This window comes from Psittacula echo, assembly GCF_963264785.1.
Source record: "Psittacula echo genome assembly, chromosome: 5".
NCBI lineage: Eukaryota > Metazoa > Chordata > Aves > Psittaciformes > Psittacidae > Psittacula > Psittacula echo.
The window spans coordinates 67,284,591-67,309,423 of NC_137739.1; the positions used below are offsets into that span (position 1 = coordinate 67,284,591).

The following is a 24,833-nucleotide window of genomic DNA, read 5'->3' on the forward strand; positions in this document are numbered from 1 at the left end:
AGTAGCCACGAAAGAAAGTAAAACCACAACCAACAGAAACTATGAAAAGCCTTTTATGGGCAGAAAATCTTAATGGGAGGAATGTTAAAGGTGTTAATAGTACCAATGCCAGATTCAGCATCTCCTGTAAATGGGGAAGGGAATGTTACTGTTGGCAACCTTAGGCAATGACGAGAATTATTTATTAGCTCAATGAGATTCTGTATTTGCAAGGGTATATCCTGCCAGCAAGACTTATTCCTCTGTTGCCAGACTAGTAAAGAGGCCAGGGAGAAGGTAGATGGCAAAGTGGGTATTCAGTGGAGGCAGGGCAGGGGTGTAGAGCCCCCAAAGCAGCACTCCCCAGGCAAGCGGGTTCCTATGGCTGCCTGCCTGCTCTGCTCCCAGCAACAGTCACTCCAATGGTGTTTCTATGAATAGTGAAAAGAGACTTTGGTCCAACAAGTCCCAGGAGAAGTATCATGCTAGAAAAGGGAAGGGCAAAAGGGAAGAAAAGCAATGAATGGTAATTAATGTCATATAGCTGTAGTTAGACATTTGCTTGTAAATCATGTGATGCTGCATAACATGTGGAAAGACAATTGATGCAAGCTATTCAAAGGGAAACTCCATAATACATGGAGAAAACTCTTCAGCTGTATGCCGCAGGCTGAATTTTCTCAACAGAGAATACCTGCACCATGCACAGACTTCACTGCCAAAAGGGACTATTCATTTATTAGGTTTATATAGTGCTGGGCACTTCTAGCAAGTCATACAAAGCTATGTGATTCATATAGACCACAGACCTAATCCCAGAATGTTTATTGTCATCAGTGAAAAAAAGGCTAAGCTGTGACTGGCACTCTTGGCTGGGAAGAAGCAGAGACAGTGGCCTTACTATTTTGGGATGAAGATGTTCTGTTCCTCCAAAGCCCGAGCTGGGAGCATGTCCTCCCTGCAGGGAGTGCCAGCCAGGCTCATGCAGAGGCAGCCAGGAGGAACCTGGTGCTCACCAGCAATTTCAGACACCTGTTCAGATAAACACAGATGCAGATGAATACAGGAGTTGAGGTTATTACCTGTGTGTTTCAAATTAAATTAATACAGTCCTAATTCCTGCTTTTTATTTTGATAATATTAAAATACTCTTAATTAATTTTGCTTTTCTACACATCTTGAAAACTGCCCTATGCTTAGATGATAAAACATCCTCTCTCTCTCCAAAAGTGTTTTTATGGTCTTATGTGATGTGAATTCTAATCAGTATTGGGGCAACAGCATTAATGTGGAATTTTTCCAATTCAATTTGAAGCTACTGACCTTCTAGCAGATATTTTCAAACCAGCAACTCATCTTTTGCTATTACACAAGCCCAAATATGTTATCTATTTGTCATCTCCTTGATGTTCTGAAACAAACAAACAAAAAAGCGATTATTAGTACACATCTACAGTAACAGTAATAAGTATGGAACTGTTCGTCCATCTCCCAGGTTTCAGTCATTGTTTGAGGAGAGTGGAAGGCAAAAGGTAGTTTACCACTACAACAAAGGTGCTGTGAAGCACCATCCTGGGAACCATACATAAAACCCATCTGTGCTGTGCATCCCTCTGGCTGGTCTTCTATAAATCCTCTTTTTTAAATCATCCATGCATTTAAAAAAGGCCCTTTGTAGGCATAGTTGTGTAGGTTGTGATACAGAAACTCAAAATAAACATGCAAATGAAATAGTTCTTCCCATGCTTTTGCAAAGGTAGTTTATGATTGTAGAGTTAATTCATTGTTCAAACCTCCTTTTTTCAGTAGCATATATAATCCAGCTGTCTTTGTCAGCCTGATTAGCAAGGATGTTTTCAATGCACAAGCACAGTACGACAGCTGTGTGTGATCCCCAGTAACCTTCTGGGCAGTGGGGAAGCTCTGAAGGAAAGCAGATGTTGGGAAAGATTTTGGAAAAGGTAGAGAGAAAGACCTAAGTATTTATAGGCTTGTCTCCTGACACGAGTCCCAGCAGTAAAATGGAATGACTCATATGGATCTAGATTAACAAAGAATTAAAGGAGGGAGATATAATTAATGCCAATCAACAGGAGTTTATGGGAAGAGACCCTTTCAAACTGACTTGTTATCTTTCACCAAGGAGATTATAAGATCGAGTGATACATGCAATGAAGCTGATGTAAAACTCCTGGACTTCTTTAAGGCCTTCAACTTGTTGCAGCAGGACATGTTGATTAAGAAACTGGAACAATATAAACCTAACGTGACACATATAAAATGGTTGTCAAACTAATCATCCCCGACACAGCACCACAGTGTTCCTGGAAGGGCGCTCGGGCACTGCGGGCAGCAGGCACTGCTCCCTGGGTGCCACCCTGGCATGTTTGGCTCAGTGTTCCCCTCCAAACCATTTATCCATCCCTCAGTTCTTGCACTCCTTCCCTTTACCTGCTGGCAGATCCTGGTAATCAGCTGGGTTTGATCCAAGTTGTTTATTTTCCCTCTAGCCCTTTCCCACCCTGGGATGGCTAGTGCATGGTGTGAATTTTCAAGGCGGCATCTACTTATCAACAATTTTTTAACAGAAAAAAATGTTCCTATAACCCAGCTCAGTCAGTTCTTCATCTGCGCCAACTGGTATTTTATCAAGGACTATGAACAAAAGGATTACTACTGAGTTCTGCAGATGACACCAAGACAGAGAGAAGAGGTGGAAATTAAAGAATGTGCCACTGGTGCAAAGCAAACCAGTTTGCAAAACTGCATTGAGGTAAGCAATGCACGTTTGAGTATGACCCAAGTTAAAAATCATACTGTAGGAACAATAAAGCATAGTTTTAGAATAGGGGATACGTGCATGGAGGTGAAGGGTCGGAGATACTGAAAAAGGCAAGAGAGTCACAGTTGAACCTGAGTTTCCAGACTTCAGAGTTACAGTTTCTGAGAGGGATAAACAGCTTCTTCAATGTGGCATCAGAAAAATATGATGTATCATGTCTGTATTTGGGTTTAGTGTTATTAAAGCTGGAATACCATGTTCATGTCTGGTACGGGCAGCACCGACCAACAGATAAGGTGGAGATGAAATAGGGAAAACGTGCACACTAGTGCTTACAAATTGGAATAGGATGCCTTTTGGTGACAGACTGCAAGATTTCAATCTCTTCAGTCTCTTAAAGAGATGGCTGTGGGCTGAGCTGATTTCTGGTTGCGAGTAAAAGTTTGATCATCCACAAGACAAAGGCAGGAGAGATCCCATAGCTGGAAGCTGTCATTAGTAGGCCTGTCCAGAGCAGAAGCAAGAGTTTCCAACAGTGATGGGGAACAACCACATGGACAGTTTCCCTGGATTGCTCAGAGATTCTTTGCCTCTGGTAATATTTAAATGAAAGATACAATCTAAATCAAACACAAGTCAGGGAAATCCACACAGAGAGACTTCAGCTTTTGAGACCATATGAATTTATCTCACCACTATAAGACAGTTACTTCCTATAAACTCTCGGGCACATCAGTTACTAATTTGTGCTTGAAAACATCATGTCTGCTGCAGTCATCTGTTCTCTCCCCATCCTTGTGAATCAAGTCTTCAATTCAGTACCAGTCACAGCTTGACTTTGCGAATCAAGTCTTTAATTCAGTACCAACCACTCAGGAAATGATGTGGAAGGAACAGTAACATACCTGGCTTAGATGGCAAAGAATCCAAAAGGATTTATGTTTAAGATGCAGCTCTGATAGGGTCACGCACTAGTAGGAATGGAAGAGGCTTGTTATAAAACACATTTTAGCTTCAAACAGATGGAGTCAAATTCAGAGCTAGCATCACCACCAACTGGCTACTTGTCCTTTGTAACCTACAAGGCATCAGGTTCATGTAAAACTAAGGAGATATTTTCAGTTCTCTCACTTCTCTGAACACTGACCTTGTGCCAACCCATGACAGCAATGCTCTAATCTGGCTCTCCAGAGATTCTGCCCAGAGCTCATGATCCGTATAGGCATTTGCATCAACTGGTGGTGGAATTAGTGCAGTTTCGGCACTTGATAGAGATCCCATCACGAAGGTTCATGTCTCATGCAACATGCCACATGGCTCTGCAGGCAAAGCACAGTGTGCTTGGCCTTACAGGTAAGGAATTAAACGAGGCATACAGACCAGGAACCACCACTGTTTGCTCCTATTTTCTCACAGTCACAGCCCAGAGCCTGAATCTCTCCAATCCATGAGGAATGCAGAGCAATTGCACTGCCACAGCCACTCTCTGCTGTCCCTGGGGACTTGCTCTTTTCCTGTGTGGAAAAGCAAGTCTGGAAGTTAAATGGGGACAGATCAAAGGAAGAAGTCAACACACACAAAATTTTCTTCCACTTTCAGATCTCAGTCTCTGCAGGACACAAAGCTGAGGAGGAAAACTTTTTCTCTTTTTGTTGTTTTCTCTGACACTGAAATCACATTTCACCCTGGCTTTACAGTGGGTTGCACTTGGGCCTCATTATAACTGAGCATGGACTATTGATTCAGGCTGCAGACAGTAATCATTCCTTTTCTATCAATAGCTTTGCCATCGCCATTTTCAAAATCACATACTTCTTCCTACTATAAAACACTGTTAAGATAATGTATTGTGTGGAAGTTGCAATTTTAAAAACAAATACAAAAAATTATTTCAAACCAAAGTAATTAGTTTTAAAGACAACACTGATGATGAAACAGTCCTGGGAATCTTCCACTGATTGGGATTACTGTAGAATTTCTACAAGAAAAAAAAACCAGTAAGGTGTTGGAATAATAATGCATAAATAGTGGTTACAGCTCTGTGGAAGTAATGCATTTTAAAATGTGTTTTGTAAAGGCTTACAGAAACACAAAAAGTTGCACCAGAGCTAACAATTATCAGTCAAAACTAATATATTTGTATAAACTAAAATGATTTAATATTTGGGCAGATTCCCAGCAGGTGTATACTGTCATAGTTGCTATGCATAATGAGGCAGCTATAACAATTACATTAGCTGATTCTCTACTTGCCTCTACCAGCGGATGTCCTTCAGTCCCCAGCCTTTAAAGTGAGGTGAGTAGAACAGAAATTCCTCAGTCAGTTCTTCATTTGCAATCCTTCTTCCAGAATTAAGACTCAAAATCCGTGCATTAGAATACATTAAAATCAATCCTTACGTTTTGTCCAGCAGTTGTAATCAATTTCAGTATTTTTTTCTGCCCTGATTGCAAACGTTCTTGAAGTCAGGGTCTGCTCTGTCTGTACAATGCAGTGTTGGAAAAATTCTGGACTTTTAATGTCCAGAAAAAAAATTAAATCTAAATTCTTCCCCACAATGATGTCATTTTGTATCATATTGTTTTCTGTTTGCAGGGACAGCCAAAACAGTGACATAAAAAGGCACCTTAACTAGCAGATCTGCTTCTTGTGTCTTTGAGTCATATTCTCCAAACCTACTGGCAAAAACAAGTTTTTACAGCTGCTAGCACTGTAGCCAGTACAGCTCAAAGCGCAAGTTGCAGCCTATTCTGGATAACACACAAAACATTGTCATCTAAGTCCCACTTATGGAATCACTAGCAATAGCAATAGCACAAGAACCAGAAAGCATAATTCTGTTATCTGAGTATTCAGAGCATTTAGATAGGAAAAAATCACCTTCTGATTTGTGCATGCGGCTTAAGTAGCACCTGACAACATTGCAGAATATTTATGGACAACAAAGAAACAGGAAACCTATGCAAGCAGTTTCTTTACTATGGCCAAATTTCTAAGAAGAAAATGCATACATTTGAAACTCATCTGTTTAAATGGGAGAAACAGAATATAGCAACAATGAAATATAATAGACAGTAGCTGCTATACAGTTTGTCATTCCCTGTGCAAGCTTTGCTACACAGAAAAAAAACAGCACCAATCAATGTTGCCATTTATTGGCAATAAAACAGCAAAATCAGCTGCTGTTATTTTTGTGGTCTCGATAATTTCTTCTAAAGTTCTTAGTTGAAAACCACTTTGCCAGTCAGAAACGTGACTCCATAAGACAGAAACACTCCTGCCCCACAATTCCCCTTCGTCTGCACCCTTTCCCAGCCCCTTTTAATTTGGACTGTATTAAACGTGGGCTTTATTGAGGGTAATAGTGGAACTCCTATTGTATCAACTAGCCTAGGATTTTTACCTAACTATCCACCAGATTTTACCTGAGTGACTGCTGCTTCCATGGAACAGCAACACAAGAATGTGTAACACAATGCTTAGTTTACTTCAATACCTCTTCACACCCGTGCACAGGACTTCCACAGATCTCAGCTTTGCCAGGGCTTGGGACTGGCAAACCCGCACTACTGTGCTCAGTGTGCTGCGCACCGCTACCCGGCTCCAACGTCTGCAGTTCAACCTTCTCATGCTGGCAGGAGTGCTCTCATCAGTGCAGGGTGAGAGCATAAGTCAATTACAGCTTTTTACAAACACATTGTAAAGCACATATTCTACCGGCAACAGAAAAGGAAGAGATGAAGCAGCAGCCCTATGGCAAAAGCAGAGAGCCAGGAGATTTGGATACTTTTCCTGGCTTTGCTTCAGACTTTGTGATGACCTTGGCAAGCCAGATAGAGGCAAATCCATGCAAAGGGTCCTGCCTGCTACTCAGAGAGAGTGGCTCCGCTATGCACATGTACCACCTGAGCATATACACACCTGGACAGATATATGTATGCACAGAAATACAGATCATTTGCACAAGAAGTGAGTATTCGAATCCAAAATTCCTGTTGTTGACACAGAGTAAGGCACTAGCTTAATTTGAGAGTGAGGAAGGAAGATAAAACACCATGCAAGTCCATTGGTTTTCTTCTGCAAGTCAGGTGTTGCAGAGCATCTTGTAGTCCTGATGATGAAGTAACAGACAAACTTATTTATTGGGTGATGTTCAAAGTCTATCCTTGTTCATGTCTCTAAAAGCACGGTAAATATTACTTACACTGTAGAATAGAGTTCAAGGCATGAAGTTTGTCAGATAAACTACACTTTAGAATGTTTAGTTTATCTGACTTCCTAGGCTAGATCTAGGCTGCCAGATCCCCCAAGATACCAAGTTTCCCCAAATCCCACCACTTCTAGCATTTTTTTTCCTACAGAGGTTCATATTCTTTGTAATACAGATTTGTTTCTAGAACACCTGTATACTGAATACACACAAATTACTTCTCTTTCTTGCTTTTAATTCCTAACTAGACCTACTTACACCTATATCATCTTCTTTGTACACTTAAAAATGATTATGCAGAGTAACTACTGGATATATTAAGCGTGTTTTGATACTCCTGGGTTCCACCCTCCTCCACCAAATCAAACAAGCAACCAGCTGTTACGAAAACGCAGTGCTGTAACACGGTACGGGCACCTGCCTGCACCAGGTGAGCTCTGCCAACAGCAGCCCCAGCTCCCGAACGACGTGTGAGCTCCTTTCTTTACCACACACCATCCCCTGGGGTGGCCAAGTCAAGAAGAGGAAGGGCATGCTTTGACAGAAGACGACCTCAGCACCAAACCCTTACCACCGCCGTACAGCAGGCACGTTTCTAGAGTCCACGCAAGTGTTCCTGCTGCTGGCTGTGAGCGGGCAGCAGGGTCTGTCCCGTATCCCTTCTCCACAGATGGTGCCATTTCTCCAACTGCTCGCAGCGGCTTCACCCCCTGTGCCCCACGGCGCTCTCCAACACCCGACCTCCCTGACCCAGCTCACACCGTTTCTCCCCTCACTCCCTGCCCGGCCGCACTAGGGGTCTCGTCGCTCCCCAAGGCCTGTGTAGGAGACACTCTACACACTCTAATCCCCCCTTCACGCCGCTCCGGGGCTACTCCGCTAAGCCAAGGACAACCGAGCCATGCCTGCGCAGCGCCAGGCGGAGCCCCGGAGACGGCAGGTGTCCCGCCGCCCCACCCCCGGGGGACGGGGCTGGGGGAGGGATCGCCACACGAAGAACAGCTCTGCCCGCCCGCCCGCCGCTGCCAGCCCCACACCCTGCCCCGGCGCGGCCCCTGGCAGCTACCCGCCGGCGCCGGCCTCCCCGGCGCGGCCCCTTCCGGTTCACGTCGGAGCTAGCCTCGCGCGGAGGAAGCCGGGCGGCCATCTTGGCTCGTCCGGGAGCGGCGGAGGGGTGGGGGGCAGGCAGGCAAGCATAACGGGCGGGCACCCAGCTTCCTCAGCCCAGCCGCGGCCCGCAGGGTGCCGGCCTTTCGGAGACTGGGGCGGGCAGGTAGAGACGGGCCGGGATGCGAGTGGCTGCCCGGTGAAGAGGGGCTGCGGCAGGGAAAGGAGAGAGGAGTCCCCTCGGCGGCGGGCCTGCGCTGGCCGCCGTGCCCCGGCCGCAGCGGAGAGGGGCCGGCGACAGAAGCCGGGCTGCGCAGCGGAGCCCTGCCTCCTTCTCCTCCCCGCCCGCCCTGCGTTTCTCCCTGCCGCTCACTCGTCGCCTCCCTTCCCCTGGCTCCATCCCTCCCCAGTTGATGAGGCGCTGACCCCGCGGACCCCGGCCTGGCTGTAGGATGAGCTTGGAGGGGGCGAGGCCGCTCCGCTCCCCGAGGAGGATCTAGCTCGGGCGTGAGGCGCGGCCAAAAGGTGGGGGGCACCGACGCGACGCCGCCCCCCGCCAGCCACCTCGTCCTTCATGGTGGCTCCCTGCGACCACCATCTCCGAGCAGACGCGCAGCCCTGCCCTGGGGGCCCGTGTATGTCTGTACGCGCCGCCTTCGCGGCCGCCCGAGTGAAGTAAAATGTCCACTCGGACTCCACTGCCCACGGTGAATGAGCGCGACACCGAGAACGTGAGTACCGCCGGCCGCGGGGGGACCGGCCCGGGCACCCTCCCCTGGGGGCGACGGGGCCCGGCCAGCCAGGGGCATCGCCCTGCGGAGAGCTGACATTAACCTCTTGCCGCTTGGGCTGTTCCCAGATAACCGGTTTATTTTAAATTATTGTTAAACACCCTCTCCCACAGCACGGTTCGCCGATTCAGTAGCATTTGCGGGCATCCCTCCCCCAAACCTGGTGTCCCCTCTTTGACGCTTTATTCGAGTGTATCTCGGTGGCGAGGATCGGATTTGTTGTTAACGGGAAGAGAAGATCCGCAGTGGGGAGGGGGGGTCCCAGTGGGTTGCTGTCTTACAGTATGCAAACTTGCTGCTAAAAGCTGCCGAATAAACCTCTGGTAAACAGAAGGTAATAATTCAGCTTTGGTAGGGTGGGCTAGGTGACCTAGATAATGGGCCTCTTCCCTGCTTAATTTGCAGGGTTCTCGTTGATAATGACGCTGTTAGGCTAGTCACCTGTTCAGATGACATTAAAAAGATTTCTTTATTGGAACTATTCTCCAGACAAGAGGATCTGTTTACCCCCAGCCCCCCCCCTCTTTTTTTTTTTCCTTAACAAAGCCAAGATTTAGGAATTGACACTTGATTCACAAGATTGAGTCAAACTGTATTAGTAATCACACAGGTCGCATGCTAAAGGAAAGGGGGAAAAACAAAAGTCCTACCACATGAGCAGAGAGCCACAAACAAAGCTCAGTAGGAGACTCCGTTTCTGGAGATAGGAAGCGCATTTAAGTTGAAACTTACTTGATCCCCATGTATGCTGTTGAACCATTTTTCTGCATAGGCTCTGACATGTTCCCAAATGATAAACAGAAGGGAGTTGTCACTCACTGTAGTCTAAAATGAGTCGATCAGTGAACTTTGTATTCAGCTTTCTTGTAGAGGTTATCTGATACTCTTTAGGAGGCCGATGCTAAACTTGATGGAGGAGGTTTTTTTTACTAGGGCTTCTTATGTTTTGGACTGGCATAAAAAGTGGAACCTTGGTTAAATATCAGGAAAAACTGTTGGATTGTTCCTGACCATAAATAGTCTGAGAAAAGTGATGGTAGCACCATTGTTTAAAACAAGACCAGACAAAGCACTAGGAAACATGCTGCATGGAACAATTACTGCATTACTAGGGATTTAGATTTTATTGACATAATAGGCACTTCGAACTTCTGTGATCTTTATTTGTTTTAGCACTAGATGCAACCTGCAGGCTAAAGGCTCTATTGAGTAAAAAGCTAACTAAGCATATTTGGTTGTAAAATCTCAGTGAGCTTCCTGCCTTGTGGAAGAAAATAATTAAAATATTATGCAGCCCTTCCTATGCCATAGGGAGGAGTTGAAGTTGTAGCATACACTACAAAATACTATACACAGTTTATTTGGATAATTGTTCTGGTCTGTAAGCAGACCTGACTGAGGTTTTCAAGCTGCATGTATATGTGTAGTGGCCACCCAGTAAATCATTTTAGAAAGCATTCAGATAAGGTTCTCTAATTAATTCAAACTCTACCCTGGATAACTTAATGGTGGAAAGACTTAGTATGTGCTCAAGGAAATACATTATTCACAAGCTGTGTGTTTTAGCACTTGCAGTTAGGATTTTTACATGTCTTCCACTTAAGGCACATTGTTCTCACTTCAAAATACTGGTCTAACACTTCTCTTTTGTAGTCTTTATAATTTAACATACATGGATTGTCATGCTTGCAGATGAATTGTCTTAGGTTTAGATTAAGGCATATTTTTCAACTGCTGTAATCTGGGTTGGTGACCACAGAAATACCTGTAGGTAGTGATATTGGCAGGGAGTGATTAATCTGAGTACTTGCCCAGTCCATTGAACTAACCCATCCTCCCACTTCCCCCCCTGTACAATATCATATCCTTCAGGAAGCTTTTTCTGATATTCTGGCTATCTAGAAATTCACCAAAACATGTTCTGTTCAGCTTCGCTTAAAACTAAATTTAAATCTGACATTTAGTCTCTCTTAATTACCCCTACAGCTATGAATGCCAGGTCTCTTTTTTTTTAATACCAAATGTAACAATTTTCATACTTCAGTTAACTGCCCTGCCACCCCAGAGATCAATGGGTGTATTGTGTTGACAGGTAAATTGAGCTCTTGATTCTCTTTCACATGAGAGAAGTCTTAATTAGTTAATATTCATAGTACTCTCTGAAGCTTCGGTGGGAGGAGGCTTAAGAGCTGCCAAGGTATTTGGCCCATGGTTGTGGACCCCTTTAGTACCTTTGTCTACTTAGAAGGTTACCACTGCTGACAAAGGCTTGGCTGGTGTTGAATCTGGTTGAAGCATGCTGATCATAGCTTATCCATGCCTATACTTGCAGTTTCGAAAATGAAGTTAGCCTCCAGAATGACAGTGAGCATAAACTATCATTGTCTGTGCCTGCAGTTAACCACGTTCAGTGGTTGGCAGCTCCTGTTGAATAGAGAAGGTCTAATTGTCAGTACCTGATAGGTTTTTTTAAGACAGCGTATACCACTTCTAACCGAGACATGTACTGCTGAAGTGGAAATACTGTTGCCGTGACTTTCCCCAAAAGCCTCTCACAGCTATCAAGCTTTCAGTGCCTTTGAGATTAAAAAATTTGGCTCTGAGTCACCTGATTTTGAGAGGAAAGGCATCCCAGATGATCTGTGATCATAGGCACTTCACACTTGGACAGTTGGAAGCTGGCTGTTGGCCTGCAACGAGCTGGCTTCTCACCGGAAAGATAGAGCAGCTCTTCTCTGGCCACATCTTGTGTAGCAGTGGCTGCCAGCTGCGTAGGGGACAGAAGTGAATGAGGGGATCAGATCTGTTCTGTCTTATTCAAAATTATGTCCTGCCTGTGGATAAAAAGCAACAGAAGCAGTGGGATCCTCCTTTATCCAAAACTGGGGGACAAGATAGACACAGAAGAAGGGTCTTTAGGTGGCTGAAGGAGTAAACCTGTTTACTAGTGATGAGAAGGGAGAAAAGATGGAGGAGGGAGAAGTGTGGAAACATAATGGGAAAAGAAGATAGAGGGTAGGAAATCAAAGATGCTGGGCACAGAGAAATGTGCATATGGAGGATGGAGGACAACCAGTGGCAAAGAAATAGGAGCAGGAGGAACAAGATTGTGAGGAATAGGACAAATATTCCCTAAAAAGAATTCCCAAAGAGTGGGAAGATGGAGATGGAAACAAGAAAATACAGGTGGTATGGAGGCTGGTAGGCTTTTTTAAGGTTTTTATAGAAAAAAAAAATCTTTGAACAGTTTAACTTACACCTGTTCATTGCACAGGTGTTGGGTTTTTTGGGGGGAGGGAAAAAGGTAACTCTTTAGAATGTGTTGTACTGGAGGCCAGTCTGAATTAAAAAATTAAGTAATTTGAGGAAAGGCAAGACTAAAATGTGCTCATACCTCCATGATTGTGCCTAATGTGAGAAATTTGCTATTGAAAAAAGTCAGTGTGATGGTGACTGTGCTTGTACAAGCCTGTACAAAAGGATTCTGTGCATCAGAAATATCTGATATTTTTACTTTAAAAAGGATAGTAAGGTCAGGGTTAGGTTCAAAAATTTACTTTTAAGATGCTGTGAAGGTTAGTGTGGTACATCTTGGTTTATTAGCAATTAGCTATGAAGTACATTAGAGCTTTTGCAGACAATATGCAATCTTGCATTATTTTATATATTATTTATCAGTCTTCTCCTATTACAAATAGATCTGTAATCAGAATACTTCTTCCCATGGAGTGAAATCCTGTTTGGGTTTTGTTGGGGTTTGGTTTGTTTGTTTTTAAAGAAGGGCCTGAGGAGTAAAGTATGCCTGGGGCAAGAGTTCTGGTAGGATTTTCTTCTGCAGGGACCATCTACATTCTTCCATATTTTTCACCAGTTGTCGTAAGTATTCTGGTTTGAAATAAATTAGGTGAAGGTGGCAAGATAACAAAAAATTAAACATGTTTTAGGAATTCATCTGGGATGTATTTTTTAGTTTCGAAGTTTCACAGACTGGGAATTGCTTTTTCTGCATTTCTTACTGGTTGGGATACCCGATAGGTCTGGTTCTCAAAAAAATACCTGATTAGCTTGTGTGACATTAAAAGTATATTCACATTTTGAAGTGAGAAATTTCATTCTTCAGCTCTGCTAAGTAGGCTATGCCATGTTGTTTAATCATTTGGGTTTACTGTCCGCTTGAACTGATGGGAGCTGCTAGGGGCATCAGCCTTGGCTCCCCTCCTGCCGTTTGTGCCAGCACTGATTACTGCAAGGCTGTAGACAAGTCTGGTCAATGCTCTGATCTGACGGAAATGAACCTCCCAAAAAAGTGGATTTATCCCCATTCTGTGTGGCTGCAAATACTGACACAGAAGAGAGGATGGGCATATCCAGTTTAGATGGGGAAGGCTGCAATTGAGTCTTACTATTTTTGTTTTGGTTTGATTTATGCCAGTCATAACACAACACACTAGGGCTAAGATAACTTGCATTCTGCCACAACTACAGAGATACATAACTGCAGTGGAGCACTTTTCACAAATTAATGGTGTTCTGCTCCTGCAACAAACTTCTTTACCTTGTTTACATGATTTCAGTAACTCAGAAAAACTAAGCTATGGGACCTTGCTCCAGTAGTTGTTAAAAAGTCAGACTTAGTTCATGTATTTTATTAGTGCTACTGAATACGTCTTGAATTGTGGCCTTAGAAATATCAGTTTGAAAAACAGAACACAGCTACAGAAATTATGGAAAGAAAATAAACAAGAGAAAATATGGGGTTTAGTACAATAAACTTTGTAGACGTTGTCCTAGGCTTTTTTAGCCAGTCACCTAATATCCTTACCTGCTCAATTCTCCATTTTAATTCTAGTCAAAAGACATATTTTTGTTGATGCAAGCGGACAATTCCTGTTGGCTACGTGTCTCAGGTGACTCAAGTCAAAGGAATTCTAAGAGTGGAGGCATTTGTCTCTCCAGATCTCCCTTTCATATGATATGTAAGTAGCATGTGTCTGCAACTTCCTCTTCTCAGTCAAATAATGCTGCCTAATGGATGTCAGCCAGATCAGAAATGGAGGTCACTTTTTTAGGCTCATGGCACATCAAAGTTAGCTCAGCTTGGTGTGAAGATCTGCCTCTAAAAATGTTTAGTACAAATGATGAATAGATGCTTACTGCTCTTAAAACATAAACCAGAAAGGTACTGAGTACACCTGTGATAGCACTTAAAGTCAGTCTCCTGGATGAAACCCTTGGGTTAAGATTTTTGGCCTGTAAAGCAGCAATTTGTGCTCTATGTATATGAGTATATATACACATATAAACAAAAATTAACTTTTGAATAAAATTTGTTCCTGCAGGGTTAAATAAACTTCTCTATCTGCAAACTCAATGTGGTCTTTGAAAACCAACTGTGAGGGTTGGGTTTGTGGTTTTTTGGTTTTGTTTTTTTTTTTTTTTTGTTTAGTATGTAATTACTGACAGTGATGATTCTGGAAACATCTTAGTTGGCAGTATCGTTGATGAAGAATAGAATATGGTTGGCTCTTCGGCTATTATTCCTCAGGCTGATGTCAATAAATATCCATTTTAATCAGCAATAAAGAAACTTTTGGCTGGAAAGATATGATGAATGTCAGATCTTGATAATGTGAAGCAACAAAAGAGCTTTTAAAAAGCTTTTCTAACTGACACCAGACTTAGCTTTTTGATTATATAAGCAGGATTTCTTCAGTGTTGTGTTGTTCAGTTATAATCGTGGAATTACAGATTCACTCCCTTTCATATGCTGTATAGAGTATGAACCAAATGATGTCAAATACGTCAGTGGAGCCTGTAGTGGTTATACCTGGTTATACACTCCTGAGCCAGACCCTGTATTTCTGCAAAGGGGAGCATCCTTCCTTCAGTGAAGCCTGGTAGTGCTTTGCTATTGATGCTCTCGCACTCTGATCTTCAGGGCAGTGGTGCAGTTGTCACTGGCTCTTCCCACTCGTCTGAGGCCAGAATTGTGATCGTGTAAGTGTTGCTTTGGGTAGCGATGCTCCTTCTGCCAAGCAAAAGTTTCCCATATGTTAGACCCCTTGCCATCTGCCTCCATCAGGCTGCTTGGTGTAGGGGTTGCATTGCTGTGCTTTGAGCTGTAGCTGCCTTGTCCTGACTACTGCTCCTGGTTTTTTTACTTTATTTCACCCTCCCCGCTGAGGTTAGGGGGAATTGGGCATGTGTGTCAAGAGGTATAGCCTGTGTGTGCTAAAGACTGTATTTACTCTTCAGGTTCTCCTTTTAAACTGGTTATTTGACAAATATGACCTAATTAAACTAGCCACTCATTTTCATGAAGTCTCATGCCACTTAAATGGATGAGTATTATGATAGGCTGAGAATTGTACATTGAGTTCTTCACCTATTGGCAGTGGAAGCATCCACATTAGTTTTCTCTCGTTTACCAGCTATAATGTGTTTCTGGAAGGTCTGTTTGTCTCCCTTGCTGAGTTCTGACCCTTTCAGTTGTTCCACTTGATCACAGCATCCATAATGGTAGGGCTGTAGCACACTTCAGTGAATAAATCTGCCTTCATGGATTGATAAGTTTAATACCACATTGGATATCATTTTCATTTGTAGGACAGCATTTAAAATTTCATGAGATGGAAACAATGTCTGTTCAGCCTTAGGATGGATTATGTAGCAAGCTAGGCTGAAAACCGCCTTTTAATTACATGTGCTGGAACGAAATAATTGGTTATGCAAACATCGGCACGGGAATGCTGGGTCTGACAAATCCACCTTGCTCCATGTCCTGATTTGTGCCTTGGCCAGTGGTAGAAGGGAAGTAAAACCAGGACACATAGAGAACATCTTCACCTGATGTCTTCCTATTCTGTAATATAGGAAAATAATATTTTATAATGTATGATGACTTAAGAATTTCTAGAGCAGTACTGGTATATGGACAGTTGTGGCTGAGTGTTTGCTGTGGCACCTCTTGGTGTTTGCCAAAAATCTTAAGTCTGTGTTTGGACTTTCTAGTAGAATTCCTTTGTCAGCAGTTGTGGGATGCCCTGCTATGCTGTTTCACGGATATATCTGCACAATAAGATACTACCTCTGTGAATATCCTTAGGGCTAACCTTTCTTCTCTTGCCCTAATTAGTACTTAGCAGTCTCTATCTTCCTAAAGATGTTAATGATAAGTGGGAAATAAAATACAACACATTGTTAGGAAGGCCTGCAGTGAAATTTGTCTTCACATGTTTAACTTAAGGTTGGCTTTTTTTCAGGGGTGGAATGGGGGGTTGTTTTTATATTTTAAAGATACAGTATGTTTCCTGGTAAGTTTTTTTTATAAGTTAGGTTGCTGGTGGAGAGTGCATAGCCAGAAATTGCCGTGTCTTCTTTACATGTTGTGTGCCCAAGTTAGAGTAATGAAGCAGTTTAGTGTCTCAAATGTTCATTATGTCCTGAAATGTTTAAAGTATTAATATTGTAAGGGATAGGCTCTAAGTACAATTTTTTTTATTATAATTAAAAATGCAGAGATGAATGAGGCCATTGCAGTTGTTACTGGTCTGACAGCTTTCCAAGAAATTCTATAATACCACTTTGTAGTATTTCATACAAAGATGAGCTAACAGCCAAGGTAATAAACTTTCCTAGAGACTATTGTAAGATTACATTTTATTAGTTCATTTAGCTGATGAGAAGGTAGTTTTCACTGCTCTATAGATCAAGTGCTTTAAATGTTGATACTGTTTGTCCTCCCTGTTGTAGAAAGCAATCTTCCTACTTACTGTAAATAAACATGGATTTTTGCAGGTCTTGAGCATTCTATTTTCTTAATGTTTTTCAGCTCTTCAAATGGATATCAGATTCTGTCTCTTCCAGGTTCTTCTCAGCTATGGGCACCTTCTTAAGCAGTATAAGATCTTTGATGCAAGTCATCTTCTACCCTGTGTGTTTCTAATGCTCTGAATGTTAAGATATCTCTAATCATACAGATAATGGATAAAGCTGACATCTGCCAAAAAGATTTTGTTATTGCCACCTTCATACTTCATTTGCTTTTTACTTTCTTTTCTTTTCTTTTTTCTTTCTCTTCATGCTAATCATTCTCTGGCTATGAAAGGATGTCGGCTCATCAGTGGGGGAAGGCTTTTGCGAAAAGGTGGGTTTTGCTTTGTGTTCCAAATATAGTTGGTGTTGGGCTCAGTCCCTCCCTCGCAGTAAGGTTTCTCACAAATGGAGATGTTTTACTCCATTTCCTTCTGGGTTGAGTAATACTGGGGTGGGGCTGGTGGGGAGGAAGAGAATGCTTTTTTGAGAGAGAAAGAAGAGGTTGTTTTGTTGGCTTGAAAATTGATAGTTTTTTTTTAGGGAGCCCTCCTACTATGTGCACCACCCATCCCCTTTACAGTATTTAACAGGTTTTTTAAATGGAACCTGATGCATACCAGGATACAGAAGAAAGTGCTTTCTTGTCATGAGTGGATTTCAGAAGGCTTCATTTAAAAGAGATGGTGACTATGGCTAGCTTGAAGCTGCACAATGTCTTCCTGCTTCAGTTCATCATCTGCAGTATAATGGTCTTTTTTTTGCATGAAGACAGGTATTTTGGGAATCACTCAGCCATGGTGAGTGTCATGAAGGGAGTGTTACCCTTCCACAGAATGCATGTCCAGGAAGTACAGCCTGCCTACCACAGTGTGTGGAAACTTACTACAAATGAGCACATTTGTTTTAAAGCTCATGTTTTGAGGATAAACCCCATTTCTTATTGAAGCCATATAAATGTGGACCTGGAAAAGAAGCCTGAAATTTATCAGAATATTTGTGTGTCAATGGATGAGGGAGGCAAAATCAGGAGAGTTTAGGGTCTGCCTGGGAAAAGACAGATGACCTACATCTCAGTTTGGAGAGCAGAGAATGCTATTACTATTCCTCTGGGCTGAGATGGGAGCTTTTAATCTATTTGCTTTTTATCTTTCTGCCCTGGGAAGTACTGGACTACAACCAAATGCTATACAAGCCAATGCATGACTTAAACTTTTCTGGACCATCTATATTTTTGCTTTTTGCCTACACCATCTACCTGTCATGGCTTCTTGAAAATTATTTCAGTGGTAGAAACACTTTCACTCTGTTTTGAGTTCATGCCTTTTAGTATTATATGCTACCAAGCCCTCTTCTTTCATTTCCATAATCAAAAGAAAATCCGTATTGAAACTGGAAAGTTGTTTTATGCATGTATTTGAAAGCTGACAGAGGAGGGTCTTGCTGATAGATTTAATTCTGTGAAATAAAGCCCAAATTAAATATGGTTCCAAATAGACAGATTTCTACAGAGCAAAACACATCTATGAGCAAGTCAGTTGGAGAGAACTGAACTGCTTAGGAACACGCAGCTTGAAATTCAAAAACCACAGCTGAAAAAGGTCATATTCTTAAAAAGAAATGATCTGGGTTAGGGTGGAAATGGAAGCCTCCATACAAGGAAATTGTGTTAAATTTATCAACGCTAGTCAAAATGAGTTCACAGCTGTTAATTCCTCCTGGGAAGCACAAAGCTAGAAAGCATGAAAAATATGGTAGAGCACAAGAAGTCATTCCTCAACAGAGGATAGTGAAGCTCTCAAGCTGGGGTTTACTATGTGGAATAGAATTTGGTAGTGTAACGGACTCTTTTATTTTACCTAATTCAGTTTATATGAAGTAGGATATGAGTAAGATAAGTTCTGAATAATCTATATGCAGACTCTCTGGTTTGGGAATACATGGTATTTGATGCCTCCATCTCAACAGCATCATAAGCTAGCTCAGGTCTAACACAGCTTATTATTTCAAGCACAAGGGAGCACAGATGCAGATACTTGCTGAAGCCGGCTTGTGTGCCTGTGCCATATGCCCAGGTGCGAAAGGGCTATAGTCTAAATGGTTGTAGTACACTTCTTTTAGTGAGATAGGTTATCAGCTCTGTGAAGTGGAATGTAAGTAGTACAGCTGTATTTCTGGGATGCTGTACTTGAACTTAAAGTGAGCCGCCTTCTAATATATCCAAGAAATATCCTCGTGGCCCTGTACAGAACATCGCAGTCCATGATCACTGGGCTAGTAATGTAGGAGTCTTTTAGCATCTAGCATCAGCAGTTGTTGCTTTTTTTTAGCTGGTCTGAATAATTTGACACTAGAAGGTACCAAAGGAGCTGACAGAGAAGTTCTCTGCATTGCGTGCTGCTGCAGGGTGTGTTAGAAGTTGAAGTGCAGGGAAGTATAAAGGTGGGCATTGCTATGCCAGTACATGCAGAGGTGGCTAAGGTAGCCTGAACAACAATCACCAGCAGCCTGGCATTAAGGGCATTCAAAATAGTGAAATTGCCGATACAGGATTTCACTGGCTTTAGTAGTTCCTTCACCTGAGCAACTGCTTTTGTCGTCCTTCTCCTTGAGTGTTATTGATAAACACGTACCAAGTTGCTCTAGGTCTCGAGATATTATTGAGAACAATGAATTGTTATCAAGCACTGAAATTTTATGGGATCTTGTTACAGGTGTGCTTCTTGTTCCTTTGCCAGTTATTAGTGGGTTTGGAAGAAATGTATACAACTGCTCCTGAAAACTAGGATAAAGGTTGCTAGAATATTAAATAGGGCAGGATGGGCTAATCATCGGGAACACGTAATAACCTGCATGTAAGGAAACTGCATTTTACTTCAGTCAAATGAGATCATGCAAGGAACCAGCAATGAAAGTTATTAGATGTGGTAAGGGAATGGGAAACAATAATTCTTAAAAAGAGTTAGCATCAGTGTTGGGTGGTCAGGTACAGATGGTGGTCTTCCAGGAAGGCTAGTTCTGTCTATGGAAAATCAGTGGAGTGTTGAACAGAAAATGCATTCTCTGTATTTAGTCTTACTGCATGTCCAGTTCCAGCATGAGCCCCACAAAAACATGTTGGAAAAATAGGAAAGAGTTATGAAAAGAACTGTAAGAAATGTTTCCTTGTCTTTAATCACTCTTGCAGCAGCCTGTTTAGGGAGCTCAATATAACTTACTAAAGTGAAGGACTAATGTGATCATAGTAATTTAGTACCCATATGGGAAGTACAAGTCTGGTGACAATGCAGTAGGAATGCAGTAAGAAGAAGCTAAAGCCAGACTGATACTTGTTTTCATATGTTTTCATCATATGCACCACGTATTTGTGTGTGGCTTTTTTAAAATAGTAACTATTGAAACAATTTTCCAAGAGTTGCGATAGACTTCCATCAGTAATATTTCTGAAATTAAATCAGTGTGTTTTAAAAAACCAATTTGATCACAGCTGTTGAACTTGAATTAACAAACCAGATGCCAGAGTTTATGGTCACAAGGTTACATCAGGTTACTAAATAACAGTGTGAAACTTGCTAAGTGTCATGTAAGCATGGATTTCTTTAGTTGTGCCTCCAAAATGGTTGTTAGCTCTTAGGTTATGATCTTATATCCTTATGCTACAGTGATTTTCATACTGAGTGTTGCTGCATGCCAGCTTTTTTGTTATGCTCTCTGGGTTTCAGCAAGAGTAGTAGTAGTAGAAGAGCAAGATCTGGCATTTCTGGAGTGTCTGTGAATTTAGCATGTCATATTCTGTATAGCCAGATGTTTGCTCCATAATGGCACGCTAGTGAGTATTTCTAACTAATACTTCAGTGAAGTTGGTGTATAGAGCTCAACCATGAGTTGAGAACATGAGGGGACCTGCTGTTTCATAAACAGGCTGTCAGGAAGTGAAAAAATACCAATATTTTAACCATGTGATCTAATGAATAAAGGCTGTTGTAGGTAGGAGATAATACCCATTCATTCTTATTAATAGCTGTTCAGGGAAACCAAGTAAAGGAAACTTAAGAGGTTGTAGACAGCATCTCAGATCTCTGTAACTGGTGCTCAGCCTACTAATATCTGAGGTTTGTATACGTTAGGGAAGATTTCCTCCCTTGTTCTCCAGGCTGTCCTGTGTATTTTCAGTCGTGAGGTTTTGCAAAAACAGGAGTCTAGTAAAAAAGGAAACCTTTTATTATTTTGTCAGTAGTATTAAACTGTCCAATAAAGGTGAACTTTTATTGTGTGTGCTTTTGGAAAAGCTTTGTTTATGTCTCCTTTCCAAAGACTTTCCTGCTTTAGTTAGGCACAGTAATGAAGATGGGAAATAATACTAAACACATCCATGTTCTATAACTGGTTTGCAGTCCACATAAGTTACTTAAAAATGCTCAATTGCTGCTGCAGTTCACGTGATGTTCCATTTGGTCTTTACCAGGTGATGAAATGGATACTGTCTTAGGAACTGGGAACCTCTTTATTATCCCCATCAGAGCAAAGTTCAGTGTGAATCTGGAGTGTGAGTTGGATCCTCTGAAGGTTTCTTCAGAGGCATTGCTAACATTTTTGCATATTGTATGCTTCTCATCATTGATGTGTTTTGTCTTTATTTCTCAGCCTTATTTGTGTGTGTTTTTATTGCAGCACACGTCCCATGGAGATGGACGGCAGGAAGTTTCCTCTCGGACTGGGCGCTCTGGAGCTCGCTGCAGGAACTCTATAGCTTCCTGCACAGATGAGCAGCCACATATTGGAAATTACAGACTCCTTAAAACAATTGGAAAGGGGAATTTTGCAAAAGTAAAACTGGCAAGGCACATCCTAACTGGCAGAGAGGTAAAGTGGTATGAATGTAAACAGTAGTGAATTGCAGTAGGTGTGCAGGTTCTCTCAGAATAATATCATCCAGGTGAACATTTTAGCATATTTTACTAGAGATATTGCCACTCATGTAGGATTAAAATGGCAAACTGTATCTTTTAGTAATTATTACAAAACAAGTTCTCTTAAAAATAGTCTCTTAAATTTGTATTTTTGACAAGTCCCTCTACAACTGAAGTGTGTTCAAGTTTGCCACTAGAATTCTCTGCTAAATTCTCTGTTCCCAAAATAGGGTTTGATATATAGCAATTAAGCTTGCTGCAAAAACTGCCTCTTGGTGTCTCTGTACTGCATAGTTCAGGGCTCTATTGAAGGGGAAGTCAGGAATGAGAATGAGTATATCTTCCTGATTATGGTCTGAGTAGCCCAAGCACAGTATTTTCTTGCCAAAGCAATATTTCTCCCAGGAGTTTTGTTAGCTAGCATATGCAGTGCTGGGCAGCCTTGGGAAGACACTCCAGTTTGTTCAGAGCCGGTTTGTGTGTCTTGCTCAGCGTTGTGTGGTATAGACAAGCTTTCTCCTATATCTCTTCATAGTGTCTAACTCAGCTCCATAAATAGTTCCTGCAGTGTAATTAATAACTTGCCATTAATGACGGTTCTGATTTGGTGAACTGTAGTCCTGTTTGCTTGTTACAAGTATTTCTTAGTGCTCTTTTATTAATAGCAACTCTACATACTGAAACAGGGAGAAACACCTTGTTGACCTTTTCTTGAACCATCTAATGAAGTAAATGTTTGCTGATATCAGCAAGGACTTGTAAAAAAATCTATGTGGCTGACTGCAGCACTTTAAGGGAATTTCTTTTGTTCTGAGCTAATACTGAGTTCAGTAGCACTAGGAGGAACAGAGAGGACATAAATTTGCAAGAGTTGTTGGGAGCGATTTTGTTTATTTGTTTTTGTTTTGTGCAAGCTGACAGTTCTGGTGGTGAGCAGTTGTATTCTGGTGTTAAAGTCAGTGCTCCTGTGTAGAGAAAGTTGTTGATTCCTACTGTGGTTAATTGCTTTCCACTTAAGTTCCCTTCTCTTTTTACTAATACTTAACACAGGAAATGCAAGTCCTTGCGTACTTGGTTAGCATTTCTTTGCTATTATTATATGTATAGGAGTTGGAGGTAGGTAGCATGTGTCACATGTTGCTTTGCAAAAATTGAAGTACATTTTCTTTACTTGCACTTAACTGTGTGTTGACCACTGGTTCATTATTTTTGTCTGAAATTTCAACATATAAAGTGACAGTGCAAAAATCTTTGGCCAGATTTTGAAAGATTCAAGTACCGAGTTTCTGTAACTCTCATGAAATAAATGGCATTCAGTCAGTTCAGAGCGTAAATATTTTCCAGGATGTAGCCATTGGTCCTGGTTAACCTAGAATGAGTAACATTCCTTTGAAGCTAACAATTAAGCTAGTTTGTAGGAATACCTTGAAGGTATTTAAAACTTAATTTTTTCTCTTTGTAAAGAGATGAGTAAAAGTTTCTCTTCTTGTTAGGTGAACTGTACAGCATTGATGATAATTGCATATTTTAGATTTATATTATCAGAGTTTTTCACAATAGTCTGGATAACAGTTTCCCCAGTGTCATTAGTTTACTTGTGCCCTTACAGAAGTATTTATCTCATCAATCTTAAGATTGTGTTAACCTTTTTCATGGCTGTCACATTGATGTTTCTACTGATGAGCAGCAGCACCTTGTACTTCATTGAATCTTGCTTTCTTTGCTAACTCATCTCCAAGGTTGTTTATATCAGTTTTCCATTGTATTTGATGGTGCCTCTTAATTCCTTCAACAGACTAAATCATTATGGTTTGACTTTATGTGCCAAGGCCACCGATACAGATACTAAACAAGATTGGTCCCAAGTCTTGTCCTTGAAAAACTCTTACTCATTTATTTCCAACTTGGTATCTCTTTAGCCACTTCTTTTAATTAAAAAAGCTCTGTGCACATTTCACCTTATCTAGTTCAGTAATTTCTGTGCATCCTCCTAGATGAGTCTTTACAGTAGTCCAGGTTGTCATATATTGTTTGTCTCCCTAGGGCAGAATTAACTTGGGAAAATGTCTTGCATTTAACCCTTCTGCCTGTTACTGTGTATTTCCCCTTGTGAGTTTTGAGCTCAAGCATTTTGTGGTAAACGGCTCTACTAGGGAAAAAAAAAAAAAGTCTGATAATTTCTAAACTTGTGCTGCCATTTTGTTCTTGATAGATACTGGAAATCCATGCTATAAGAATGCCTTCCTCCCCTTCCCCCTTTTTAAACCTGCCACTCTTCAGAATTTAAGGATAAAGTTCTCAGTACGGCTTCAGCTATATAGCACTCATCTTCCTGAATCTGTATTTTCCGGCTTTACACACTCATTCCTACTGGCTGTCCTGTCTTTGTTCCTCTTCTTTTTTCCATCTTATGTACCAAAACCTATAATAAAATACTAGCTTTGGGAGTCACGCTTAAATGACTTTTAATCTCTGCTGTATCCTTGCTGTATTTGAACCCTACTTACCTTCTTTTTGTTATCTGTGTGGCTATTCTTAATGTTATTTTAAGTCTCCAGTTCAGTTACGCTTTATGGCAATTCCTTCTTTATATCTCTGCACTGATTAACTTCTAAATAAATCATGCAGCAGATCAGCATTTCTCTGTCACTTCTTGGGAGGATGGTATGTTTGTTCAAGCATTCTTCTAGGGTGGTTGCTCATCTTCTTATACCTGGAGTCCTTCACTATGAATTTTCCTGCTTGAGGTACAGCTTTCATGTTTCTAACTGGACTAAGTTTCAGGGCTCTCTTTCATTTCTATCTTCAGTGTGTCTGCAGCATGTATGTTAAGAGCCCAGCCTCAAATTACAGAAAGGGAGAAATGTTTAGTCCTTTGGGGGATGATCAGAACATCAGCCTAACTGAGGTGGCTGAACTGGGTTTGTGGCATTCTCACTGCAGAGTTATGGAGGTGAGATTAGTTTCACTGCACTAGAGCTGGTGTTTGGAAACACTCCTTCAAGATCTTCTGTCTAGAAAAGTCCTATTCAAGTCTGTTTGCCCTTTCAAAACAAAAAATCTTCACTGTAAATCTGCTTTTGTTAATTCTTTTACTTTAAGCCATGTATTTTCTGTTGTAATTTATCAAAGGTTATTTCTTCTGGCAAGTTTTCCTACTTGCAAAATCAATTTAAGAGATAGAACTACCTTTTGCTGTTACTGAGGTGGTTGGAATCGGAGCCAAAAATGTATGGATCCT

At 41.6% G+C, this 24,833-nt stretch overlaps 1 protein-coding gene across 23 annotated transcripts in view; it reads left to right on the plus strand.

The window, feature by feature from the left end:
* Positions 1-8,136: 8,136 nt before the first annotated feature.
* Positions 8,137-24,833, plus strand: part of MARK3 (microtubule affinity regulating kinase 3) — a 62,258-nt gene continuing 45,561 nt past the window's right edge. For 16 of the 23 annotated variants that reach the window (XR_013956918.1, XM_080618607.1, XM_080618624.1 and 13 more), the window contains exons 1-3: positions 8,137-8,810; positions 16,978-17,016; positions 21,354-21,545. Coding sequence is in view for 22 of the 23 variants with exons in the window: in XM_080618607.1 (XP_080474733.1) it covers positions 8,760-8,810; positions 16,978-17,016; positions 21,354-21,545 (282 nt within the window). In the remaining variant the exon portion in view is untranslated. Of the gene's footprint in view, positions 8,811-16,977; positions 17,017-17,454; positions 17,483-21,353; positions 21,546-24,833 lie in introns of those variants that run through there. The other 7 variants (XM_080618623.1, XM_080618613.1, XM_080618618.1 and 4 more) reach the window with 2 other exon arrangements.